General features: G+C 46.2%; 11 protein-coding genes across 11 annotated transcripts; 7 read left to right on the top strand and 4 right to left on the bottom strand.

Moving 5' to 3' along the window:
• Nucleotides 1-165: 165 nt before the first annotated feature.
• On the top strand, nt 166-1,137 carry FSST1_010199 (uncharacterized protein; the record flags this gene model as incomplete). Its single annotated transcript, XM_083233206.1, has 3 exons — nt 166-225; nt 273-706; nt 756-1,137. 3 exons carry the CDS (start codon nt 166-168, stop codon nt 1,135-1,137), a joined length of 876 nt encoding a protein of 291 aa, XP_083079895.1.
• Nucleotides 1,138-1,944: 807 nt separating this feature from the next.
• FSST1_010198 (uncharacterized protein) lies at nt 1,945-2,595 on the top strand (the record flags this gene model as incomplete). Its single annotated transcript, XM_083233205.1, has 2 exons — nt 1,945-1,973; nt 2,130-2,595. The coding sequence occupies 2 exons, from the start codon at nt 1,945-1,947 to the stop codon at nt 2,593-2,595; spliced, it is 495 nt and encodes a 164-aa protein (XP_083079894.1).
• A 151-nt stretch (nt 2,596-2,746) lies between these two features.
• Nucleotides 2,747-5,350, bottom strand: FSST1_010197 (bacterial alpha-L-rhamnosidase; the record flags this gene model as incomplete). The annotated part of the gene is made up of 1 exon (XM_083233204.1): nt 2,747-5,350. One exon carries the CDS (start codon nt 5,348-5,350, stop codon nt 2,747-2,749), a length of 2,604 nt encoding a protein of 867 aa, XP_083079893.1.
• Nucleotides 5,351-5,918: 568 nt separating this feature from the next.
• FSST1_010196 (uncharacterized protein) lies at nt 5,919-6,671 on the bottom strand (the record flags this gene model as incomplete). Its single annotated transcript, XM_083233203.1, has 1 exon — nt 5,919-6,671. One exon carries the CDS (start codon nt 6,669-6,671, stop codon nt 5,919-5,921), a length of 753 nt encoding a protein of 250 aa, XP_083079892.1.
• Nucleotides 6,672-7,071: 400 nt separating this feature from the next.
• Nucleotides 7,072-7,955, top strand: FSST1_010195 (uncharacterized protein; the record flags this gene model as incomplete). The annotated part of the gene is made up of 1 exon (XM_083233202.1): nt 7,134-7,955. One exon carries the CDS (start codon nt 7,134-7,136, stop codon nt 7,953-7,955), a length of 822 nt encoding a protein of 273 aa, XP_083079891.1.
• A 600-nt stretch (nt 7,956-8,555) lies between these two features.
• Nucleotides 8,556-9,233, top strand: FSST1_010194 (uncharacterized protein; the record flags this gene model as incomplete). Its single annotated transcript, XM_083233201.1, has 2 exons — nt 8,556-8,570; nt 8,661-9,233. 2 exons carry the CDS (start codon nt 8,556-8,558, stop codon nt 9,231-9,233), a joined length of 588 nt encoding a protein of 195 aa, XP_083079890.1.
• A 177-nt stretch (nt 9,234-9,410) lies between these two features.
• On the top strand, nt 9,411-10,259 carry FSST1_010193 (uncharacterized protein; the record flags this gene model as incomplete). The annotated part of the gene is made up of 1 exon (XM_083233200.1): nt 9,411-10,259. One exon carries the CDS (start codon nt 9,411-9,413, stop codon nt 10,257-10,259), a length of 849 nt encoding a protein of 282 aa, XP_083079889.1.
• Nucleotides 10,260-10,458: 199 nt separating this feature from the next.
• On the bottom strand, nt 10,459-11,361 carry FSST1_010192 (uncharacterized protein; the record flags this gene model as incomplete). Its single annotated transcript, XM_083233199.1, has 1 exon — nt 10,459-11,361. One exon carries the CDS (start codon nt 11,359-11,361, stop codon nt 10,459-10,461), a length of 903 nt encoding a protein of 300 aa, XP_083079888.1.
• Nucleotides 11,362-11,578: 217 nt separating this feature from the next.
• On the bottom strand, nt 11,579-12,969 carry FSST1_010191 (uncharacterized protein; the record flags this gene model as incomplete). Its single annotated transcript, XM_083233198.1, has 5 exons — nt 11,579-11,957; nt 12,006-12,481; nt 12,535-12,642; nt 12,693-12,712; nt 12,762-12,969. The coding sequence occupies 5 exons, from the start codon at nt 12,967-12,969 to the stop codon at nt 11,579-11,581; spliced, it is 1,191 nt and encodes a 396-aa protein (XP_083079887.1).
• Nucleotides 12,970-14,286: 1,317 nt separating this feature from the next.
• Nucleotides 14,287-16,040, top strand: FSST1_010190 (FAD-binding oxidoreductase; the record flags this gene model as incomplete). Its single annotated transcript, XM_083233196.1, has 6 exons — nt 14,287-14,376; nt 14,430-14,661; nt 14,714-14,740; nt 14,792-15,029; nt 15,079-15,489; nt 15,542-16,040. 6 exons carry the CDS (start codon nt 14,287-14,289, stop codon nt 16,038-16,040), a joined length of 1,497 nt encoding a protein of 498 aa, XP_083079886.1.
• Nucleotides 16,041-18,654: 2,614 nt separating this feature from the next.
• On the top strand, nt 18,655-20,961 carry FSST1_010189 (Six-hairpin glycosidase-like protein; the record flags this gene model as incomplete). Its single annotated transcript, XM_083233195.1, has 1 exon — nt 18,655-20,961. One exon carries the CDS (start codon nt 18,655-18,657, stop codon nt 20,959-20,961), a length of 2,307 nt encoding a protein of 768 aa, XP_083079885.1.
• Nucleotides 20,962-21,567: the final 606 nt, after the last annotated feature.

Genomic DNA, 21,567 nt, shown 5'->3' with positions numbered 1-21,567 from the left:
GAATCAATAGTTTCAACCGGGCTATTTAGCTTTTGACTGACGATAAAATAACGTCTGTTTACCTCTCTTCCCCTTTTCTTCTTCTCTTTTCTACCGCATTCATCAACACTCGTTTGTCGCAATTTTGTCCTTCAGTCGCTCTTTACATACTGTAAATCTGTCGCAATGCGTGTCCATACTACCTTTGGCTCTCTAGTTTTGAGCGCTAGCCTTGTTGCCGCTCGTGTAAGTGTTATCGAATGCCACAACCTTCTAAAGCTCATTAGTTCCAGGCTTGTGCTCCCCATCCCCGACCAACAACAACAACAACAGCGGCCACTGGCGTCGACACTACAACCGATGTTGAATCCTTCTCTACCATCGCGACAGCAACTTCTGGCTTGACCACTGAAGAGACGACGATCGTGACCGAGTCTCAAACCGACGTTGAATCTTCTGTTACAGTTTCGACTTCTTTGACTACCACTGAGTTCGACACCGCCGTCACGTCTTCAGTAACGCTCTCAACCTTTGAAACCTCTACAACTTCTGCCGATGCTACAAGCGAAGCAACTGAAGCAACTACGACTACTGCTAGCCCTCCAGCTGAGAACACCAACATTGTGCAAAACGCCGGATTTGAAGATTCGACCATCGAGCCCTGGGAGGTGACAGGAACCAATCCAAATATTCAGGACAACTTTGGCTCCGAAGGAAGCAAGAGCCTGTACGTATTCCATCAGCCCTGAAAGCTGTCCCGTACTAACATTGTATAGTTCGTTGCCTCAAGAATTCACCAACTCCGCCGCCAAAATCTGTCAAAGCGTCGCCATTGAGCAAGGGTTTGAGTACACTTTCAAGGCCTCTGTTGCTCAAAACTGCATTTTCTCGTTTGGTTCAAACATCGTCAGTTGCGAAGACAATGCCAACAAGATTCAATTGACCATTGATGCAGTATCCGACTCGGGAGACTTGGGCGTTCTCGGTTATAATACCTTCAACGAGGTGTCGGATACCTTTTCATACATCGGCCCAAGCGTTGAGCAGACGGCACTTTGCGTTACCATCAAAGTTATCGACGCCGCTTATTACAACTTTTACCTCGATGGCATTTCGCTGGTTCGAGGAAAGGCTGTTGCTCTCCCTGAGGAAACTTAATGCAGTAACACTGAGGTTAGGTCTCCAAGAAATAATTGGTATAAACGATGCCGAATTCGACGAGGGATAAGCCATCGTTTGGACCGTGAAGTTATTTTTTGGGTTATTCCATCATGTCTTTGCAGTGCCTGCATTTATATTTCTCCCCATTTTTACTGGTTCTAATTACTCTTCCGGTAAATATTTTGCATACTTCATCAAAGTAGATATTTTACATGAATGAATCATCGTATCTTAGATCTGGCGTTGCAGCCGTCACCATATAGTGAACAAGAATGTTGTCAATCCCTTACTTTATCGTGGTTGCAGTCCCTCTCTGTTCTACAGTGTCGTCTTCCCTGTGTGGGATAAACGCAGCGAACTCTTCGTTCTCAACAAAGAGCATACTAACTTTTCCCAGAACACTAAGACTTCCTGTCAGAGTCAAGTTGATAGACGCGTCCGATCAGTTCACTGACCTTGGAATTGACATTCAAAGCTACAGTTCATATTATTAATTGACTATAATATGAGCACAAGAAGGAAGAACGTACCAAGCTACAACAGTATACTTTGACCGGCGAGTGGTTTTACCGTCTATTGGCAGAGATGGGCATTGTGTGTGGTGTGTTCAGTTGTGGACAAGTCTTAAGGGGATGGGATGCTAAGTGGAAATAGGCTAGACTAATTTAAGCGAGCGCGTAGTGTGTTTCTCGCCAAGACGGTACAGCCGGCGAACGGCTTATTCCGCTCAAACTTCATGTGGCGTTTCCCCTGCATGGAACTCTACCATATGTCATTTCCTCTTCACTTCTACAACCTGATTCAATGCTCAGACACTTCTTATTCGTCCTGACGTCTTTCCTTCATCAAACCTCTTGCGCTATTCACGAGCCTAAACAACATTTGATATACCGTCCACCTAACGGAGATATTTCCTAAATGCTGTCAGAAGGCGGGTGGTACGGTGATTTTGGCGTAACCTGGTTTTCCCGTTCTGAATTCGGCGGTAGCCCAGGCGGTATTGTACATGGCTGGCCAACCAAAGGCGGTTTCTACTCCCGTCTCTGCTCCGTAGCGGAGCTTGAGTTCTTGGGCCTTGACCGATTCGAGCCGTCCAACAAACCGGACGACCCCGAGAATGAGGAAGCTCACTGCGCAAAGATGCGTCAGCTAGGAGCCAATTGGTTTCGTGACCCTGACCACAAACTACGTTTTGGACGGAAGTACCGAAACAAGGAACCAGATGCACCTCTTCTATTTGTCGGTTGGCCTGCTAGTGGCGGTGTTTGGACCCTTGATACCAACTTCTCGCAATGTGCACGAAAGGGATTGGCGAGAATTGACAACGCATTCACGATGGAGGAACGATGCAAGATGATTGAGAAGCTTGGGGGGACGTTTTATGCTGATCCGAAGGATTGTCCTCATCTGGACCTTGATGGTTCTCGAGAGGGAGATGACATTAAAGGCTACTAGTAGTAGATGTGGTACCGAATTCCCTTTATCCATACAGTCAATCATGTTCACAAAGCTAATGGGGCATTTGATATCCTGCTCTTATTGCTTTCTTTATTTTGATTCAGTTTGAACCATACTTGGTTAGATACATCAACTATGTAGAGACAGTTCAGGTCGGTTGGTGAAACTCATGCAATCCAGATCCAACACTTTCCGTCTTATCTTTTCCAGGCAAGGTAATCTTAGCCTTGGTATTCGGTGGAATCCTCACATTCAAATGGAAACCCTCTTCCGTCAACTTCCAATCCGTCGAAATTGTACCATACCCAGTGACAAGCTTCGCGCTTGCATGTGTAATATTCCCTCCCGGAATAGGCGCAATGGCAACTGTCTTGTATCCCGGCTCAAGGGGCGCAATTCCTCCAATGACTTGATGCATCCAGTTGGCAACAGACCCAAAAGAGTAATGATTGAAACTAGTCATCTCGCCTGGATTGACTGTGCCATTCGGTAAGAGACTGTCCCATCTTTCCCAGGTAGTTGTACCACCCATGACGACTTGGTATAGCCATGATGGGACCTTCTCCTGAAGGAGCATGCGGTAAAAATCATCCGTGGCGTTGGCGTCTTTCAAAGCGAAGCCGAGAGGTGCTGTACCCGCGAATCCAGTTCCGACAAGATAGTCATTCTCTCGGATAATCTCACGCAATGTTTCCGCTGCCTTTTCTCTCTGACCTTCGTCTTTCAAAAGGTTGAATCCCAAAGACAATGCATACGCCGTTTGAGTCCTGTTTGCCAACTTTCCATCTGGTGCCCAAGAGTTTCCAAACTCGTCCTTGAGATCCGACTGTTGTGTCTTGTATTTCTCAGCCAGATCTGACTTCCCAAGGGCAGTAACAATTTGTGTGAGAATCTCAGTCATCCTGATCAAGTACGCATCTGACACCAAATACTTGTTAGTCGTTGCACCTCCGGGATCATCTGATGGGGCCAGGGGGTCCAACCAATCCCCAAACTGAAACGAGCTGCGATCCCATAGACCAGCCTCATTCCTGGGAATTCCTTTATCTATCCAGCCTTGAGCCTGAGGTAGATGCTCCTGCAAAAGCCCTTTGTCGCCAAAGGCTTGATAGATGTTCCATGGGTTTGAGACTACGACGTCTCCCCATACTGAAGCAGGCATTGGTGTCGCGCCAAATGCCGAGGGAACGGTAGGGATGTAGAAAGGGGGAACCATGGTGTCATTGACAGACATTTCAGACCACACGTCCTTGTGCCAACTCTTCCAGAATGATGCTGTGTCATAGAGATAGTTGGATGTTGGGCAAAAGGCATGGGCGTCTCCAGTCCATCCAAGACGCTCATCTCGCTGGGGGCAGTCTGTGGGAATGGAAAGAAAGTTACCCTTCATCGACCAGCGAACGTTGGAGTGGAACTTGTTCAACAGTTCATGTGAGCAGTTGAAGTAGCCCGTTTCCTCCATATCAGTATGGACAACAATTGCCGTAAGACTGTTCTCATCAAATGGTGTCTCCTCAGGCCATCCATCAATCTGAGCATAGCGAAAACCATGAAATGTAAACTTTGGCTCCCACTCAAGTGGGCCCTGTCCGCTAAGCTTGATTGTGTCCGTGGCCTTGGCTTTTCGAAGCGGTCGGATACCTAATTCCCCGTTCTCCAAAACTTCTGCATGCTTCAATGTGATGGTTGTGTTTGCAGGCCCATCAACCTTTATTCGTAGCCAACCAACCAAGTTTTGGCCAAAGTCGACAAGCTGTTTTCCAGATGGTGACTTGAAGAACTCTTTTGGTTTGACCTCTTCAATTCTTCGGGTAGGAGGCTGATCTGGAGGGACGAGTGCCCCGTCGACTGCAGGAAGCACGCGAGTGTCATGCCAGGATGCGTCGTTGAATCCGGGCTCTGACCACCCTTCGATCTCAGCTTCAAGGGTACCGTCGTAAGATTCTCCATCATAAATCTCTCCGTTGACAACTGGCCCAAAACCTGACTTCCAGGTCGCGTCGGTATACACCTTGGATACAGTGCCATTCTTGGATTTGATGTGAAGTTGCGCCAAGAGACCTGTCGAGTTCCCGTAGATATTTCGGTTCCCTCCGCCAAACCCTAAGCGGCCAGCATACCATCCTTCACCAACCAGTGCTCCAATCACGTTCGCGCCTGGAGTAATAAGGTCGGTAACGTCATATGTGTCATAGACGTGACGGTGATGGTACGACTGCCATCCTGGAGCCAAGACGTGATCTCCAACTCGCTTCCCGTTAATCTCAGCTTCGTAGATACCCAAAGCAGTGATGTAAAGCCTCGCTGATTCGATACTATCAGGTACTGCAAAGTCTTTTCTGAAGTATACGGGCCTTTTCGGTTCGCTCACATTGACCTTCATAATTGAAGCAATGGGCTTGACATTCTCCCAGCTCTTTTTGAGCAGACCAGTTTCGACAGACACCCAATCGGACCAAGGTGTTGAGGGTTGATGACTTGCAGCAAGACCATGCGCACGAACCCTAACGGACGCAACTTCGGCTTCGTCTAGGGGTGCATCTGGCCAAGGAAGGTAAATTGAGTCGGAAGAATTGAAAGAAAAGGATCTGGGCTCATTGTCAACACTCCGAGTAACTTCAATGTCGTATGAGCTCTGTTCCCAGTTCGCAACGGGACCATCAAATCTCCACGAGATTCTTGGTTCAGTCTCAGCGATCCCCAGGGCAGTACGGTGATGCTCAAATGAGACTCGGGAAATTGTCAACGCCATGTTAAAGCATTGGCTTTAATGCTGTAGAATTAAACCCAATTTTGAGAACGTCAGAGGGGTTATTTATGGATTTTAGAACGCCCTACTGTAGTTTCACGTTGACGACATTATTATGATCGAATTCGTCTATAGAATTGCCGAAGTCAACTCCCGTGCCAGATTATCGTTAGAATTACCATCTTGATCGTCCTCGCTCAGAAATAGCCCGAGGATTGGGAGTTATTTCGGCCTTAATAACGCGGGGAAAGTAACGTCGGCCACCCCGCAATCGATTACCCCACACGATCGATATGCAACCTTACCGGGTCCCTTTACGGAGACTTTACTAAGATATTAACGTTACTGTGCTTTATACGCGTATAGGTAGTTTTCATTATCTAAACAAGAAGTATGTCGAATTGACTCCCCTTCCCGAGGTGAGTCCGTTTTACCGCTGCTACATTCTACCCATGTCCAGTGACTTGCTGCACAAGCCTCAGCCGAGCGTATGCTGAGCACTCTAACATCGAAATATCATCAAGGTATAGTTTCGGGCCGCCCAGATATAATTAAATTATGGTATCATGATTTAAATAAAATCATTGACGAAAGCAGCTGCAAATCCACCGCCAGCTATCAGCCAAACATCAGCTCCTCGAACCTTGACCTGGTTCCCGTTTGATTCCTCTATCTGATCCGCCTTCACAGTGCCTTGAGCCTCTTTGGATGTTTCTTCGATTTCCTCCGAAGTTGCCCGGGTTCCTTCAGGCACCATTGAAGTAACCTTCATACCAGTTATTGCTTTCGTGGTTGATGTCGGTGTTTCGGTGACCTTGCCATCCACAGTGGCATGGGCCTGGGCGTAGCACTCGCCCCAATGAATAGTGTTATTCAGTCGAGCTGAACCATAGACAACTCCAATCATCTGATTAAACCACTTCTTCTTGCAAACATGGGCATATTTTACAGCGTAAGAGCTATGTTCTGACCACCACGAGGACGCTGAGCTACCGTAGGATGACCAAGCAGGCAGTAAAGTTGCAGGTGCGTGGTCGCTGAAGGAGCACCAGTCTGACAACGCTGGATAAGGACATGTGGGTAGGCCCACCACGTCTACGTCAGTCAAAGGACAGTCTTTGATCAGTTCGTCGCCGTAAGACAGAAGGGCTGTTGAAAGGCTCCCGTTTGGGGTCAAGGCAGAGAAGATCGGGTAGAAGTCTTCGAACATGCAATCGATGCCGTTGTCCGAAGTAGTCGGTCTTGCAGTTGGAAAGAGAGAATCATATATGGCAGCATTGACAGTTGAGATCTGCAGGAAAAAGACTGCACTGCAATATTTCATTTTCGTTGTCTGTTGTAATGTGATTCTGAATGATTCTTGCTGTAAAAGAGATGACGGAGTAATAAAATGGGATGACGATGGAAGAGAAGTCCCTCAGTTCCTCATTGTCATGTGGAAATCGTAACAGGCCATAAGTCCCGTTTGAGCTAGTAGCATAGATAGAAATTTCTTCAACCCCTGGACCAACAGGTTGTTGCCTGTGCCACTGGGTATACGGAACCCTGCACTAACAGGCGCCAAGCCAACAGTCAATTTCTCACAAGTTAGGCAACAGGGCCTAGAATATACAAGCCTTGGAGTTGTTTCTACTCTACAGTACACACAACACACATAGCGACAGAGAGCCTCTCGCTTAGCCCCCTGTCACACGTGTTAGGCTGAATAGTTAAGAATTCCTTACATGTCAACAAGTTCAAACCCACAACATTCAATCTACACCTGACTACCATTCAACAAAGGATCATGGATCTTCTGCCTATAAAATATTCTCCAAAAGAGATTTCCGCAATACTCTTGGATTTCTATACGTTTTTAACCACCCTTCACTTCGATGTTCGTTGCCTCAAGACTCCACCACCTGAGGGCTGGTCAGGGTTGGACCCTTTTCTGAACTATACTGCAAGGTCAGATGAAGTTGGTAAAGTGATGAAACAAATACCCTACTTCGATGATAAGGAGTCTGTATCATGGGTTCATTATAAGTCCAGACTTATTGACTACGCAACCTTACCACAAAAGGATTTCCCTGATATTATGGACTGGAAATTAGATGGGGACGAGAAATTGTGGTCAAACCGGCGCATCACTTTCATTGATCTTGACGACTTTTTCCCCCTCGCACTTGGTAACGAAACTGGTGGACGGCATATCTGGTTAAATGTGAGAGATGGGGAGATAACCGAAGAAGAAAACAAGTTTCAATCACACGAACCGGTGGATATCAAAGAGTACCTGGAAGGGTTGAAACAAGCCTACATAAATCTCGACCTTATACCATGCCAAGGAAGAGTCACTATCGAGGTGCCCAGCCATGTCAACGAGGTGCCTGAGGGTAAGATAATTACCGAAGAAGAAGTAATTGCGCAAGAAGAGGAGTGGGAGACAGATCTCGACATACAATACATCAAACAGCTTTATCGAGGATTCGGGTGGCCCAACGCTTTCAGGAAAGACGAGGCTTTTCGCGCAGTCGACCAATTGATGGAAAAGCTTCCAGAACACCGTTTCTATTGGGAGGATGACGGTGTGGACCATACCTATGAACGAGAAACTACCAATAGATGAAATTCCGTTTCTCTTGTACAAACAAAGATGCATGTACCTTCAGTTTCAGTATGGAGTTAGTTATATGCATGAGTTGGACAGGAATCTACGTTTTTGAATCAAGATAAACTCCTGGATGTTTCTATGCAATGCAATCCAACTCCAACAGTTGGGGCGAGTATCTGTGTGGGTTTCAAACTTTAAGATAACACATTCGATCATGTGGATAAAATGACTCGCACCATAAATCTCTTCTTTTTTAAGACATTGGCTGCCTGCTGTTGCCGAGGCATCTGCTCTCCACAGTGTTGGTACCCCCATGTCTGAAAACAAAGGTTCGTTACTAGTCTACCAACGTGCCTTCTCATTACGGTTACTAACTAATTCACAACCAACAATTTTCAACACCAGAGGAAACTCGGCCCATCTTTGAACATTCTTAGTGGGTCTCTGAACGGACATTAATTTTGTGCCACCCAATGAGTCTTCTAAATGTGAGTCGCGCATGAAAATGCCCCTGAGAACGCATAGCAATTTACACCTTCTTGTTTCTCTTTCTTAGTTAGATCGCTTCAGCCTTGTAATTTTACGAAAATCCAAACTTCCTTCATTCATTTTACCATGAAGCCGGCATCAGTGTTCATTCTCTAACTCAGCGCTGTCCCTGCTTCCATCTTTGACACAATTCTGCCGACTACCCAGGGAACTATCACCAGCGATCCGTAGCAATGCGCTACTTACACGTTTGAGTCGTTCTTTGACGTACCTAAACCGACTGGGGCACTTCTCGATGCCTTAATGGACCATGGCGATGCGATCCAGAAGGGTTGCAAGTCTACTTTGACTGACGCCATGGGAATGCCAGCCTGCACGGCTCCTCCTCAGTCTGACTGGTGTGCCTTTACAAAGTCCGCACCTTCCAGCCTTTTGAATGCATACTCGTCTTACGGCAGTACTGCTTCGTCTTGGTGGGGGGAACATAGCTCTGAAGCTGTAGGGTATGCTGAGTATTGTCCGAACCAATGGTTCAGGGCCATGACGTCCTTACCCTACGGTGCGGTTTGGTTAAATGACACAATTGCCTTTGCGGGCTGTTATGCTTCCGCACACGCTACAGACAGGCCCATTGAGAATCTTGAGGTAATTACAACTGCTGACACCGCGTCGACTTACACGGGCACTGGTGCTGCTTCTGCGACAGAAGTCATGAACATTGCTGGTGGAAAGCAGAATGACAGGGGTATGTGGGTAGCTGAAATAGGACTAGCGGTTGCTGCTATGAATGTGCTTCTATTCTAAATCATCCGAGTAATTGGCCAATATCCACATTTGCTCCACTAAAAGGTGCTCTGCCTAGTGTTGACGACGGGAGTAGGTGTGCGAGACGGTTCGTCGTTGGCTATAAATACCCTTCCTCTTAGCTACTCTCCTACCTGTATCCGTCCATATTTTCACACTTAAACATTATCTTTCAACATGTGTGCTTCTGAGAACTTACTGTCGACGCCCCCATCTGATGATGAATACTATGAATCAGACGATTCTGAAAGCTCCCGCGAGCCACGATTAACACCCCAAGAACTCGGGGCTCTTTTTATCGAATTCTACTCATTCATGGCAACCCTGAACTACGATATATCTGATCTCAAGATTCCCCCACGGACTGGATGGTCAGATATCACATCGGAATCCTGTGGAGGCATAAAGTCCGAATACGCTATCGAGGTTATGCGTCATCTGCCTTACTTTGACAGCAAATGCGAATCTCATATTCACTTTAAATCCAAACTCTGGGACCTGACCACTTGGACCCCCGACAATTTCGAGAAGCACAGAGAAACCTATGAAGCCATGGAGTTCTGGTCATCGGAGGATGAGCAGGATCCTAGCGATGTTATCTGTATCGCTGAAGGATATGAGAGTTATGGCCGCGGACTATGGCTGCTTGTCAAAGATTGTGAAATCATTGAGGACTTGTTAGAGGCAGATGCCTTGTCTTCAGTCCCAGTTGAAGAATTCTTTGCCAATCTCAAGGAACAGTACAAGGCGTTGAAGCTCATTCCTGGAAAGAGCAGGGTCACAATCGAAGCAGAGAATGTCCCTGATTGCGATGAAAGAATCACAGAAGATGAGGTCAATGGCCAAACCGAGAAATGGGGAACGAATCTCGATATCCAGTATGTAAGGCAGATCTATCGCGACCACGGGTGGCCGCATTCTTTTGATTTTGAGGCTGCCTCCAAGGCTATTGATGATTGGTTGGAACCTGCGGGTGTAGCCAGAGGAAAAGGGCCTAGGGGTTTTGCATGGGGACGTTGCTCATAGGGCTAGGATATGTTCATGGGATACAAATGGTCTCAATAAGTCTATACGGGTAGTTAGCATCAGTAATGGACGGTTATCGTTTGTAAATTGGTAAGTGTAGCCGCTGTTAATAATATGAATTATTTTTATCCTTTCAAGGTGGGAGTATACCAGGTAAGGACAATTACTTGAAATTGAAATAACAATATGCTAGCTTTATTCAAGGTACTAGCTCTTCCAAATACTCAGTACAGAACTCTGTCAGCTGAATAAAATTTTCCCTGCTATCTTCAGAGTCTGTGTAGATACCCCCAAGACTTTGTAAACCGCCTTCGTCATTGGGATAATGCTGAGAAGACATCCAATATCGCCCATCAATCATATCTTCTGACAACGGTTCTTTGGCCTCTAGAGCCTTCGAAGCGGCTTCCAGCAGCTTTCTAGATATTGGATATAGCCAGAGGTCCATATATCTACTAATAAAGTTGCTCTTTCTGCAGGTCCCATGGTGAAGGGGATAAATATGCCCAGTAGCAATGTTGGTACCTAGCTTTACGCTCTTGATCCACTGGCTAGTAGCCTGATCATTATCGATGGCATCATATAGTCTTGTCAATGCTTTCACGACAAGACCAGGCATCTGGATGGTGAATGGCTTGAAAGGGTGCTTCTTCTTTCGAATATTGTTCTTTACTACGCTGCGGTGTCCAGGACGGCCAAACGCAATGTTGCGCATCCAGTCCACATTGGCGCATTGGGTGCAAGTAAAGGCTGATTCGTGATCGACAGTTATATGGTAGTCCGCTTGTTGAGTGCCAAATTTGCTGGATTGTGGAAGTTTTCTTGTGCTTTTGAGATTCGGGACACTACCGCCTGTGATAGCCATAGTCTGGTCTGGATGTCTTTGCAGGCAGGTGGTTGTCTGTCGGTCTCCGAAAATGGGCAGCTCGTACAATATCCTACAGTACAGGCGATTACGATTAGAGTTGAAGGATTGTAGATAAGGTGGAAGACTTACTATTGGACGAAGAGTGTAGCAAAACGTAAAGAAAAACAAGATGATCACACTAGCAGGTAACAGCCTTTTTAATATGAGTGACCACCAAGAGGCTGATAACTTCATTTTGCCGACGTGTTTCTTTGATCATTGCAAAGAAAAGACTCAACAGGGATGACAAAACATTTAAAGCACTGTTCCAAAAGAAGAAACTTGGCAAGGGAGAGAATTGAACAAGTGGCGATCTGAGAAAGACAAGAAATTAATGCAAGGGAGCAATTAGTGTCTTGGGCATATGGTCTAGTGGCCTGCATTAGAGATTAATGGTATATCTGAACCCGAACTATGAATACTCATATTGAACAGTCGTCGTGCGCGTCTGCAATATCCCATCTTCACTTTTATCATCCCCAGCCGGAGCCTGATTCATCAGCGACTCATCCGACTGCCCACTAAAGACTTTCACATCCGTCTTGCCTAAACGTTCAGGCCTCAAGCTGCTTCTATTAAAACGCGTATCATGCTCCAGCTCCACAAGTGTGTCAAACTTGCGTCGCGGACCGTTTGAACCGCCGAACGTATGCAACCCAAAACTTGCGCTATCTCCTTGGCTTGGTTTGTTTTGACTTTTGTCACCGAGAACACGAGGAGCGACGTTTTTAAGAAACACCCGCAGAGTGGGAAGGGAGCCACACATGATCAACAGATTGGCCTCGATGATGCTGCATTCTGTTAGTTATTGTAATGGAGATCTGAAGGGAACATCTTACACCCATAGGCAACCTTCTGCCAACGACCAACTCTGGTCTGGGTTCGACAAACTTGGCAGCAGTAAGACTAATCGAACGATCGACGTGACAAGAGTGATTGAGCCAATAGCAAACAACCCAAGTACTCCGAGCTTCTGCCTTGTAGACATTTGCAGTCCAATGACAGTTGGGATAGGTAACAGCAGAAGCATCACGTCTGTGATGCAGCCAAAGGCGGCTTGTGTTATGTAAATGGGAGGTCGATTGATGCATTCAGCATCGACAGACAGTCTCACATCCCAACCTGCAGCAATCGGTTTGCATGCGAAGAGAACACTGAACCAGATGCCAACCAGACTAGTTGTGCAGATAATTCCTGTAAAATAGACCGAATATTGATACCACAAGGAGGGCGATAGGCGATAGTAGAAGAAGCAAAGCGTCAGTTTCGATAGGATCGTCGTTGGGATATATGTGAGTGTTGTACACATAACAAGCTATAGACAGTAAGTCAAAGTGTTGATATCATGATCTTGAAGAAAAGACATACCAGAGCAGATTGAGTGTTGCTATCGACGGGCATCTCCCAGGCATGAACACCAAGTAGATTTCGTCTATATGCATCGAGAAGACATGATTGGGCGACAATGGAAAGGATCTAAAGACAGTTAGAAACCGTTGTTGAACACATGTACCTCAGTAACCTACCCATGCAAAAAGGATCAAATCTGCGACTCGTGTAAGCTTTTATCGCAAATATAAATATCATGTACTTACAATCATCAATCATGAATTTGCGCAAAATTACACCATTGGTATACATGCGCTGTCCCAAAAACGCCGTCGCAAGCGCAAACTCCAACCCAAATATCCAATACGCATTCCTGACCATCGACTCATCCGTCTCGGGGTTGTTAAAATTGACCTGGTATCCAGCAGGTGGTGGAACCGCTACCTCCACACCATTGACGACTGGGAACGACATTGCAAAATCGAGTTCGGAGAGTTCGGGAAGCTTTTGGTCGGGTGTCAAACTGTCATCGAGACAAGGTGAACCTTCGACATCGCATACGGAAACAAAAAAAAAAAAGATAAAGTTGACTTTGACGTTAGGTCGCAACGGGCACTAATGCCTTACATAGCAAAGTCTGCGCTAATATAAACTTTGAGAGTAACAAGGGGAAACACGCAACCTGTTCATTATGTTGTACATCCTAGCCGAAACTGAAAGAGAACAGATTCAACAGAAGGAAATAAAAAGGTTTGCAAGGGTACGGATACAAAGCCTGAATCTACGGGCCGTCCGAGTTCCCTTTCAATGCCGCTTCACATATCCTGGATTTGTGTACATAAGAGGAACTAGTGAGGCCAATAGAGAGTAGTTCATGCGAGATGCCCATGGAGGTTACTGATGGCGGCGTAGGAGAAAACAAGGGTTGTAGCTCGGCTACTCAAGATTGCCATCAGCTTTTCCACTTATGGCCTGCCAACCTCAACTACCGAGGTAGCAACAACAAGGGTTCAAATTATTACTAAAGCCGCAAAGTCACTAACCTCCACGGCGCAAAGTGAGTAGTCAGGTTTTAAGCTTAATTCAACTCAACGTAGCCGTGTCGCTTTATCTACTGATCTAGTAAGATCTCATGCCATGATGCAATTCTTCAGACTGTGCTTTGAGAGAGATTCCGTAGAAACACTTCACGCATTGCATTCAGAACTGTCTTGTTGGTCTCCCCCTGTTTGAAGGAACTACCCTTGTAAACCTTATTCGCGGGCAAATCGGACCACCAGTCAGATCCTTGAAGGCCAAGAGTACCTGGAAGTTAAATGTACAATAAGTTACAGGTTTTTCCGTATCTCGTCCTATTGTAATTGCTGGAACGGCATCTTTATTGCCATTGCCTGGTGAACCAACACCAAGAATTATCCTCGGTTCCTTCGAGGACACGGCACAGCATGTAGACTCAGCCTCGGGTTCATTAACACCATAAAGGCAGCGATCAACACTTCACGGACCGGGATAAACAATCCTGCATAACTAGATTATTACCTGTCACTGTAATGGCCCTGTAAAAATGCAACATCCCACAATCCGACAAAGCTAATGACAAAAAATTCAGGTCTTTACTGCGCCATTTTCTCTCCCCCTTTCAACAATAGGCAAGGATGTCCGCAACAAAGGTCGGAGTGGACGATCACAAAAGAAAAAAGGTTTTCCGCACAGGCTCTTTTCTCCTTTCTTCAGATCATCTCGCCTCTTGCCGTTACGAATATCGAGTCATATCATCTGTTCCATGTTAATATGAGGTCCAGTACTTCATCAGTCCTAGGTTGGGCTGCAACGCTCCTCGTCTCAGCTACAGAGATTGCCGCCATGCAAAATGATAATTGTGTAAGCGTACGTGTTTTAGTGTGGGAGTCGATGGTTAATTATTTCTGTTTCAGTGTGCTCTGCTTGAGGCTGCGGGTTTGAAACACGTTTACTATCCCAGCAGTGAAGGGTACAAGACGCGAACGGACTCTTACTTTTCCGTGTCGTCGCAGTTGCAACCTTATTGTATTGTCCAGCCTGAGAGTACTGAGGATGTGTCTGCTATTATCAAGACTTTGATACCCGATACTACCTGTAACCTTGCGGTGCGAAGTGGTGGTCACACTGTTTGGGCAGCCAACAACAGTAGGTTTCGCCTTGTCTATATTTGAACTTTGTTTTGTCTAACCACTGGCAGTTAACAATGGAGTTACCATTGATCTTGGTACGTATACTTCTGTCTTGTTTACCTGAGACAACATCTGACCACATGTAGGATTGATGAACAAGACCACCTATACTGAAGAGACTAAGGTTGCTCATGTCCAAGCTGGATCCATTTGGCGGGATGTTTACGAAGCTCTCGAACCTTTTGGTGTTACCGCTGCTGGCGGTCGTACCTCAACTGTTGGTGTCGCTGGTTTCTTGACAGGTGGTGGCAACACCTTTTACACTGCCCGTCGTGGTTTCGGATGTGATCAAGTCGTCAACTTTGAGGTTGTCCTTGGTGACGGGTAAGCACTACGAGTTTTATCCATGGTGTCCCAACTAACATTTAACTAGACGTATCGTCAATGCCAACAAGACCGAGAACGCCGATCTTTGGAAAGCCCTCAAAGGTGGATCAACCAACTTTGGAATCGTCACCCGCTTCGACCTACAGGCGTTCGACGCTCCTCTTCTTTGGGGTGGCCTTGTCACGTACACGACCGAAACGACAGAGGCACATGTCGAAGCCTACAAGAACTGGACGGATAATATTGAGAATTACCAAGATGGGTCTGTTATTCCATTCTGGAGCTATACTCCTCAAGCTGGAAAAATAGGCATCACTGTTTCGTACGAGGATACCACCGGTGTTGCGTCACCAAAGGCTCTCGATGCATTCTGGGAGATCCCATACGAGACCTCCAACTTGCGCAAGGATTCCCATCGCAACATGACTGTCGAGCTCGAGCTCGTTGCTGGATACCGGTAAGTAATTTTGTCCCTTTGGTGTCAAGAGTAGGATACTAAGCCAGGATAGAAATGTCTGGTTCGCCATCACATTCAAGAACAAGCTCTCCCTATACCAGAAAGCTCTTGAACTACACCAGCAATTCGTCAGTGACTGGAAAGCCCAGTCCCCAGATGGAGACTTTATCTGCCACGCCATTTTCCAGGCCATGCCCACTGTGTTCTCCAAGCACTCCCTTGAGAGAGGCGGTAATGTCGCCGGTCTCGATCGCGAGCAGGACAACGCTGTCATGTTCCAGGTACAGCATATGGTCAACGGCGTTGAGCAGGAGAAGCTTGCGCGCGAGCGTATGGTGAAATTCCGTCAAACGATGAAGCAGTTTAGTGCTGATGAAGATGCCGCTGTGGAATGGGAGTACCTTAATTACGCCGACTTTACCCAAGACCCTCTCTCTACTTATGGATCGGAGAATGTCGAGTTTATCCGGGATGTTGCCAAGAAGTACGATCCGGAGGGTGTCTTCCAGACGCGCTTTCCTGGTGGCTTCAAGATTTCCAAGGTTGCTTGAACTACCTATGCGACGACGCGATCATGATTTACAATATGCATTCTGACACGCATCTGATGATGAATAAATAAATTTTTATTGATGATTTTATGCTTTTCTACTATCAAAAAGACCTTTACCTTTCTTTTATAAGCCTTGGCTCTTTAATACCACCAGATCTGGCATGCGAAGATACTCATCGCCTTCGGGAACCATATCGATCTCACTATCCTTCACGCCCCATTCTGCATAGCTTTGTGTTGTTTGCTGTGACTTGAGCGGTGCGCTACTAACGGTTGCCACCCCCGAGCCAGATTGGTATGAATTGTCCGTTTGTGTAGATAACTTTGATCTCTTGATAAGCTTCTTCAAGCCTGGGAGGCAAACAACAATCACAGCGGTTGTTATCTCAGCTGTGCATAACGTATTACCGGATGCATCGTCAAGTTGATAGCTAGCTGCATTGTTGATGATGAAGCGGGTGAGGTTGACGGTTATCGTGATTGCGCCGAGGGAAAAGACTCCAATCAGGCCGAGCTTTTGTTCTTTGCGGAGCTTCAAGTGATTTAAAATGGAGAACGGAAAACAAAACACTGAAACTATTAGACTCTGTAATGACTGGAAAGTTTCATGAGACTTACGAAGTAGATCGGTGGAGAAGTTCATACACCACTGTGTAATGAAGTTTGGGAATGAGTTCCATGCTGAAAGCAGTTGATTCTCAATTGACCTGGACGATTTCTTTGGTTAACGAGGTAGAGATTAACATTCCAAGTTGGACTTTACCAATTATTCGAAATGTTTCCTGCAATTAGTGTATTGAGAAGGAACGCGACTATCAGACAGCAGACCAAATATGTCGTGATTGTGTACAATGCTATCCTCAAGGATCGGAAGATATCAGGTATCAGATGCCAGTAAAACGCAGTAATCGAGAGTTTTGGCCAGTATATTCCAATATCGAAGCAATATTCGGCAATGAAAACGGCCTGAATTTCTCAGCATGAGCTCATCATGGTTCACTTAAGATGTCTAATCCTCTCACTTGCCTTGAGGTATTTGACATCGTACACCAACCCCCCGTCATCTGTGGCGGGATTGTTTTGTTTTATATCCGTAGCAATTGCCGACGATACAAACCACCCCACGGCGAATAACCATCCTACCCAAGCAAAATAGTCAGACGCAGTAAGTTTTCTTCTTTCGAAGCATAGACGCGTCCAGCATCGAAGGATGAGAACGCAGAGAGACAAGATAACGAGTATTGCTTGTACAACCTACTAATGGTTAGCTTTATGTGAAGGACTTGGTCATTCAAAAGTAAGAGGCATACTATTAATGCGGTAGCATGTTCCATAGTTATTGTTTAAAGTGAGGATACTGGCGATGTAAGCTGCTTCCTGTAGCTCGGTCGGTCATTTGAGCAAGGGACGTGGGTGGAAATAAAGGCAGTAACGTGTCGGGCCCACGATGAGTCGGAGAGTGAATCTGGCAAGCGACAGAAATCTAGTGACGCGGCACACACCTTTTTTGCTTGGCCGAAATTGGCTAGACGATATGATACATCCATACCAGTTGATGGACAATACGGTGTGAACGATAACTAATCAGCTAGATACTAAGGTGAAGGAGGCTTGAATACTTAAAATTGATCATCTGTGGTACTCAGAACTCTGCATCACTACAAAGTGAATAAATACGTCGAGTTATGTCTCTACTAAGACTCAGTTGACAAAGAGTGTTCCTGAAAGCAGCACCATATTGTACTCCGCGGTGATTAGAATTTCGAGTTTATGGAATGTGGTTCGCTTGCAGACAATACTTAATCTCCGGTTAATCCAATAAACGCCACCATTCCATTATCTCTCATTCCTGTACTTGGGCCAATAATTAATAATGCTTGCTCGCATCAATACGAAGTGGGCAAGATCTACTTATCTTGAGACCCCAAGAGAGGAAAGGCCTGGACCGCCATTTAGGTTCATTGATTGCTGTACCTGAATGCCCTCTTGACAGTAAACTTAGCGCAGTGGTCCAGATCTATAAGTAGATGACAGCTCGTGAGCCACTTTCAAATTGAGGGACTTTATGAAAGTGAGAAATTGTTAAACAGAGTCTAGGCTCAGTTCTCATACACGAACACAATGGTTTTGAAGCACTCTCAACAATCCTCGAGTCCTATAGCCTTGAGTAGACCGAGGGAAATATTCAACATGCATCAAACTACAGCCTCAATTGTAAGATAAGAGAGAACAGCTCTCTCTCAACGGTTCTTCAATGATATTATGCGTCAAGAGCCAGGGCCGCTTAAAATGAATAATCAATGATTAGGTAACCAGGAACAACTGACTGTGACCTGCTTGAACCCACATTCTCCTTGCCCTTAAGCACGTTAAGGTCCTGGGGAACCTGGGGTAGTGGGGAACCCTGCCAACCTTATTGAGCAATTCCGCTGACTACATGACCTCATAATGGGTCTATTTCAGGCAAAATTAAACGAGCTAACCTCCTGGACACTATTTCATTAATTGAGCCATTTTATCGCATCATCTTCAATTAACCGAACGACCTTTGGTACAACTTTGAGTCATTCAACCATATATGACGCTTCATTGACGCGTCCCAGTCAGCTACAATGGACAATGACTCTGCAATGACCAATACGGACCAGGGCCTTCTCCTACATTACGCTACCCCCGCTTCTTCATGGTCCGAGGCCCTTCCGATCGGCAATGGACGACTTGGAGCAATGGTCTATGGACGAACATCCACTGAACTACTGCAGCTTAACGAGGATTCTGTTTGGTACGGTGGTCCACAGGACAGAACACCTCGGGATGCATACAGTAATCTGGAAACCTTGAGACAACTCATCAGAGATGAAAAGCACAAAGAGGCTGAAGCTCTTGTACGGGAGGCATTCTTCGCGACACCAGCTAGTATGAGACACTACGAGCCCTTGGGCCAGTGCACGATTGAGCTTGGTCATGATGAGAAGGATGTCACCAATTATAAGCGACAGCTTGACTTGGCTACTTCGCAAAGCACGACAAAGTATGATTACAAAGGAGTTTCTTATCGTCGCGATGTAATCGCAAGTTTCCCGAACAATGTCTTGGCTCTTCGATTCCAGGCTTCAGCACCTACAAGATTTGTTGTGCGATTAAATCGACTGAGTGAGGTTGAATGGGAGACCAATGAGTATCTCGACAGTATCCGTGCACAGGAAAACAACATCATTCTTCAAGCTACACCAGGAGGAAAGAACAGTAATCGACTGGCCCTTGCTCTTGGTGTTTCATGCAAGTCCAGCAATGGGACCGTCAAGGTAGTGGGAAACTGTCTGATCGTCAACGCAGAGGAATGTGTCATTGCTATTGGTGCGCATACAACTTATCGATCTTATAACCCGGATGCATCTGCGCTCAGAGACGTCAACTCAGCTCTTCGAGAACCTTGGGAAACTTTGGTCAGTCGTCATCGCCAGGACTATGGTAGACTCTTTGGTAAAACTTCACTTCGAATGTGGCCGGACGCGAGCCATATCCCAACCGATGAAAGAATACAAAACAACAGAGATCCAGGCTTGGTAGCTCTATACCATAATTACGGCCGGTACTTGCTCATCTCATCAAGTCGCAAGTCAGCAAAAGCTCTCCCGGCAACATTGCAGGGCATATGGAATCCTTCGTTTGCACCACCATGGGGATCCAAGTTTACAATCAACATCAACCTCCAAATGAACTACTGGCCAGCTGCATCTTGCAATCTCATCGAGTGTGCATTCCCACTAATTGACCTTCTTGAGAGAATGGCTGAGAAGGGAAAGAAGACAGCCAAGATTATGTACAACTGCAGAGGCTGGTGTGCGCATCACAACACAGATATCTGGGCAGATACTGACCCTCAGGATCGGTGGATGCCTGCAACTCTCTGGCCTCTCGGTGGAGTCTGGCTCTGCATTGATGTGGTGAAAATGCTGATATATCAGTATGATCACATGCTCCACATTCGTATCGCTCCTTTGCTTGAAGGGTCTATTCAATTTCTCCTCGATTTCCTGATTCCATCAGCATGTGGGAAGTATCTGGTCACAAATCCTTCGCTATCTCCAGAAAACACATTTATCACTGAGTCGGGAGAAACTGGAACATTCTGCGAAGGATCAGTCATGGACATGACTATTGTAAGAATCGCTCTTGAAAGCTTCATCTGGAGCACAAGTATTCTTAACAAAGAGCATCCACTTCAAAAGGATGTCATGGCGACCCTTGGTAAATTACCACCCTTTCGTATCAACAAGATTGGCGTGATACAAGAATGGGGCTTGAAGGACTATAAAGAAGCTGAGCCGGGGCATCGTCATGTATCGCATCTCTTCGGACTCTACCCTGATGACTTTATCAGCTTGGATTCTTCTCCAGCGCTGGTCGAAGCTGCAAGAAAGACCCTTGCTAGGAGAGCTGAACATGGAGGAGGTCATACGGGCTGGAGTAGAGCGTGGCTTTTGAATCTCTATGCACGATTGAGAGAATCGGTCAAATGCGAGGAACACATGGATTTACTACTGAGCACTTCAACGTTGCCAAATCTGCTGGACAATCATCCACCATTCCAGATAGATGGCAACTTTGGCGGCTGTGCCGGTGTGACGGAGTGCTTGATACAGTCTAATCTCAGGCCTGACGAGTCGTCGAGTCAAGTCGTCATGATCTATCTGCTACCGAGTTTGCCTTCGTCATGGAGCAACGGGAAGTTGAGTAACATAAGAGTTATGGGAGGATGGCTGGTTTCTCTGGAATGGAGAGAAGGTCAACTTACGCAGCCACTGCTTTTGGAGTCTACTGTGAGCCATGCTCCGAATGCTCTTGTTGTCTTTCCAAATGGGAAGAAAGTGTCTGTTATGAAGAGCAAAGGACAGCAAAAGGTCTGGTATGAGTGAGTGAGAAAGGTGCGGGATTAATATCGGGTGTTTTATCTTTTCTTATTTACGACGGAATGTATCTTGAGGGCATACAAGGGCTCAAATTAATACAATATTTCTTTACTTCAACTACGCTTTGCTATCGGACGCATTGGCGAGTCACCTTTCTTAGGTATAAATTACGTATCTATTGAACCAGCACATCCTGAGCCGGATTATTTAGCATCGCGGAATGACGCAAGGGAGAGCGTTAATACACGTTTTATCTCTCTTGCCTCCGAGCAATCCCTAGAATTACCTCATGGTCCATGGTTCTTGGCGGATGTGGCGAGTTCCGCCAAGATACTGTTCCAGGTTATTCCGTCATATGTACTATCCCCAGCGGTGAAGGCTATACGAGCGATGATGTTCTACGATAGATCTTCCGAGGTCTAGAAAGCATTCACCGCCTTGGGCAGACAATAGAGCAATTGCATGAATTACCCCTGCAGGAAGAATACGAGTTGAGTCGCGTAGCGTAAGTGTTCAGACGAGTCCAAGCGCGTCATAGATCGCGGTCATCCCAGCATTTCAGCCCAACGAGACTAGCCGAGGCTAACAGTAGCCTTTTCCAAGCATTGACTT

This window comes from Fusarium sambucinum, chromosome III (genome assembly GCF_050947815.1).
Source record: "Fusarium sambucinum isolate potato_lamoka chromosome III, whole genome shotgun sequence".
Lineage (NCBI taxonomy): Eukaryota > Fungi > Ascomycota > Sordariomycetes > Hypocreales > Nectriaceae > Fusarium > Fusarium sambucinum.
The sequence above is the reverse complement of the archived record's forward strand: the minus strand, read 5'-3'. Positions and strand labels throughout refer to the sequence as shown.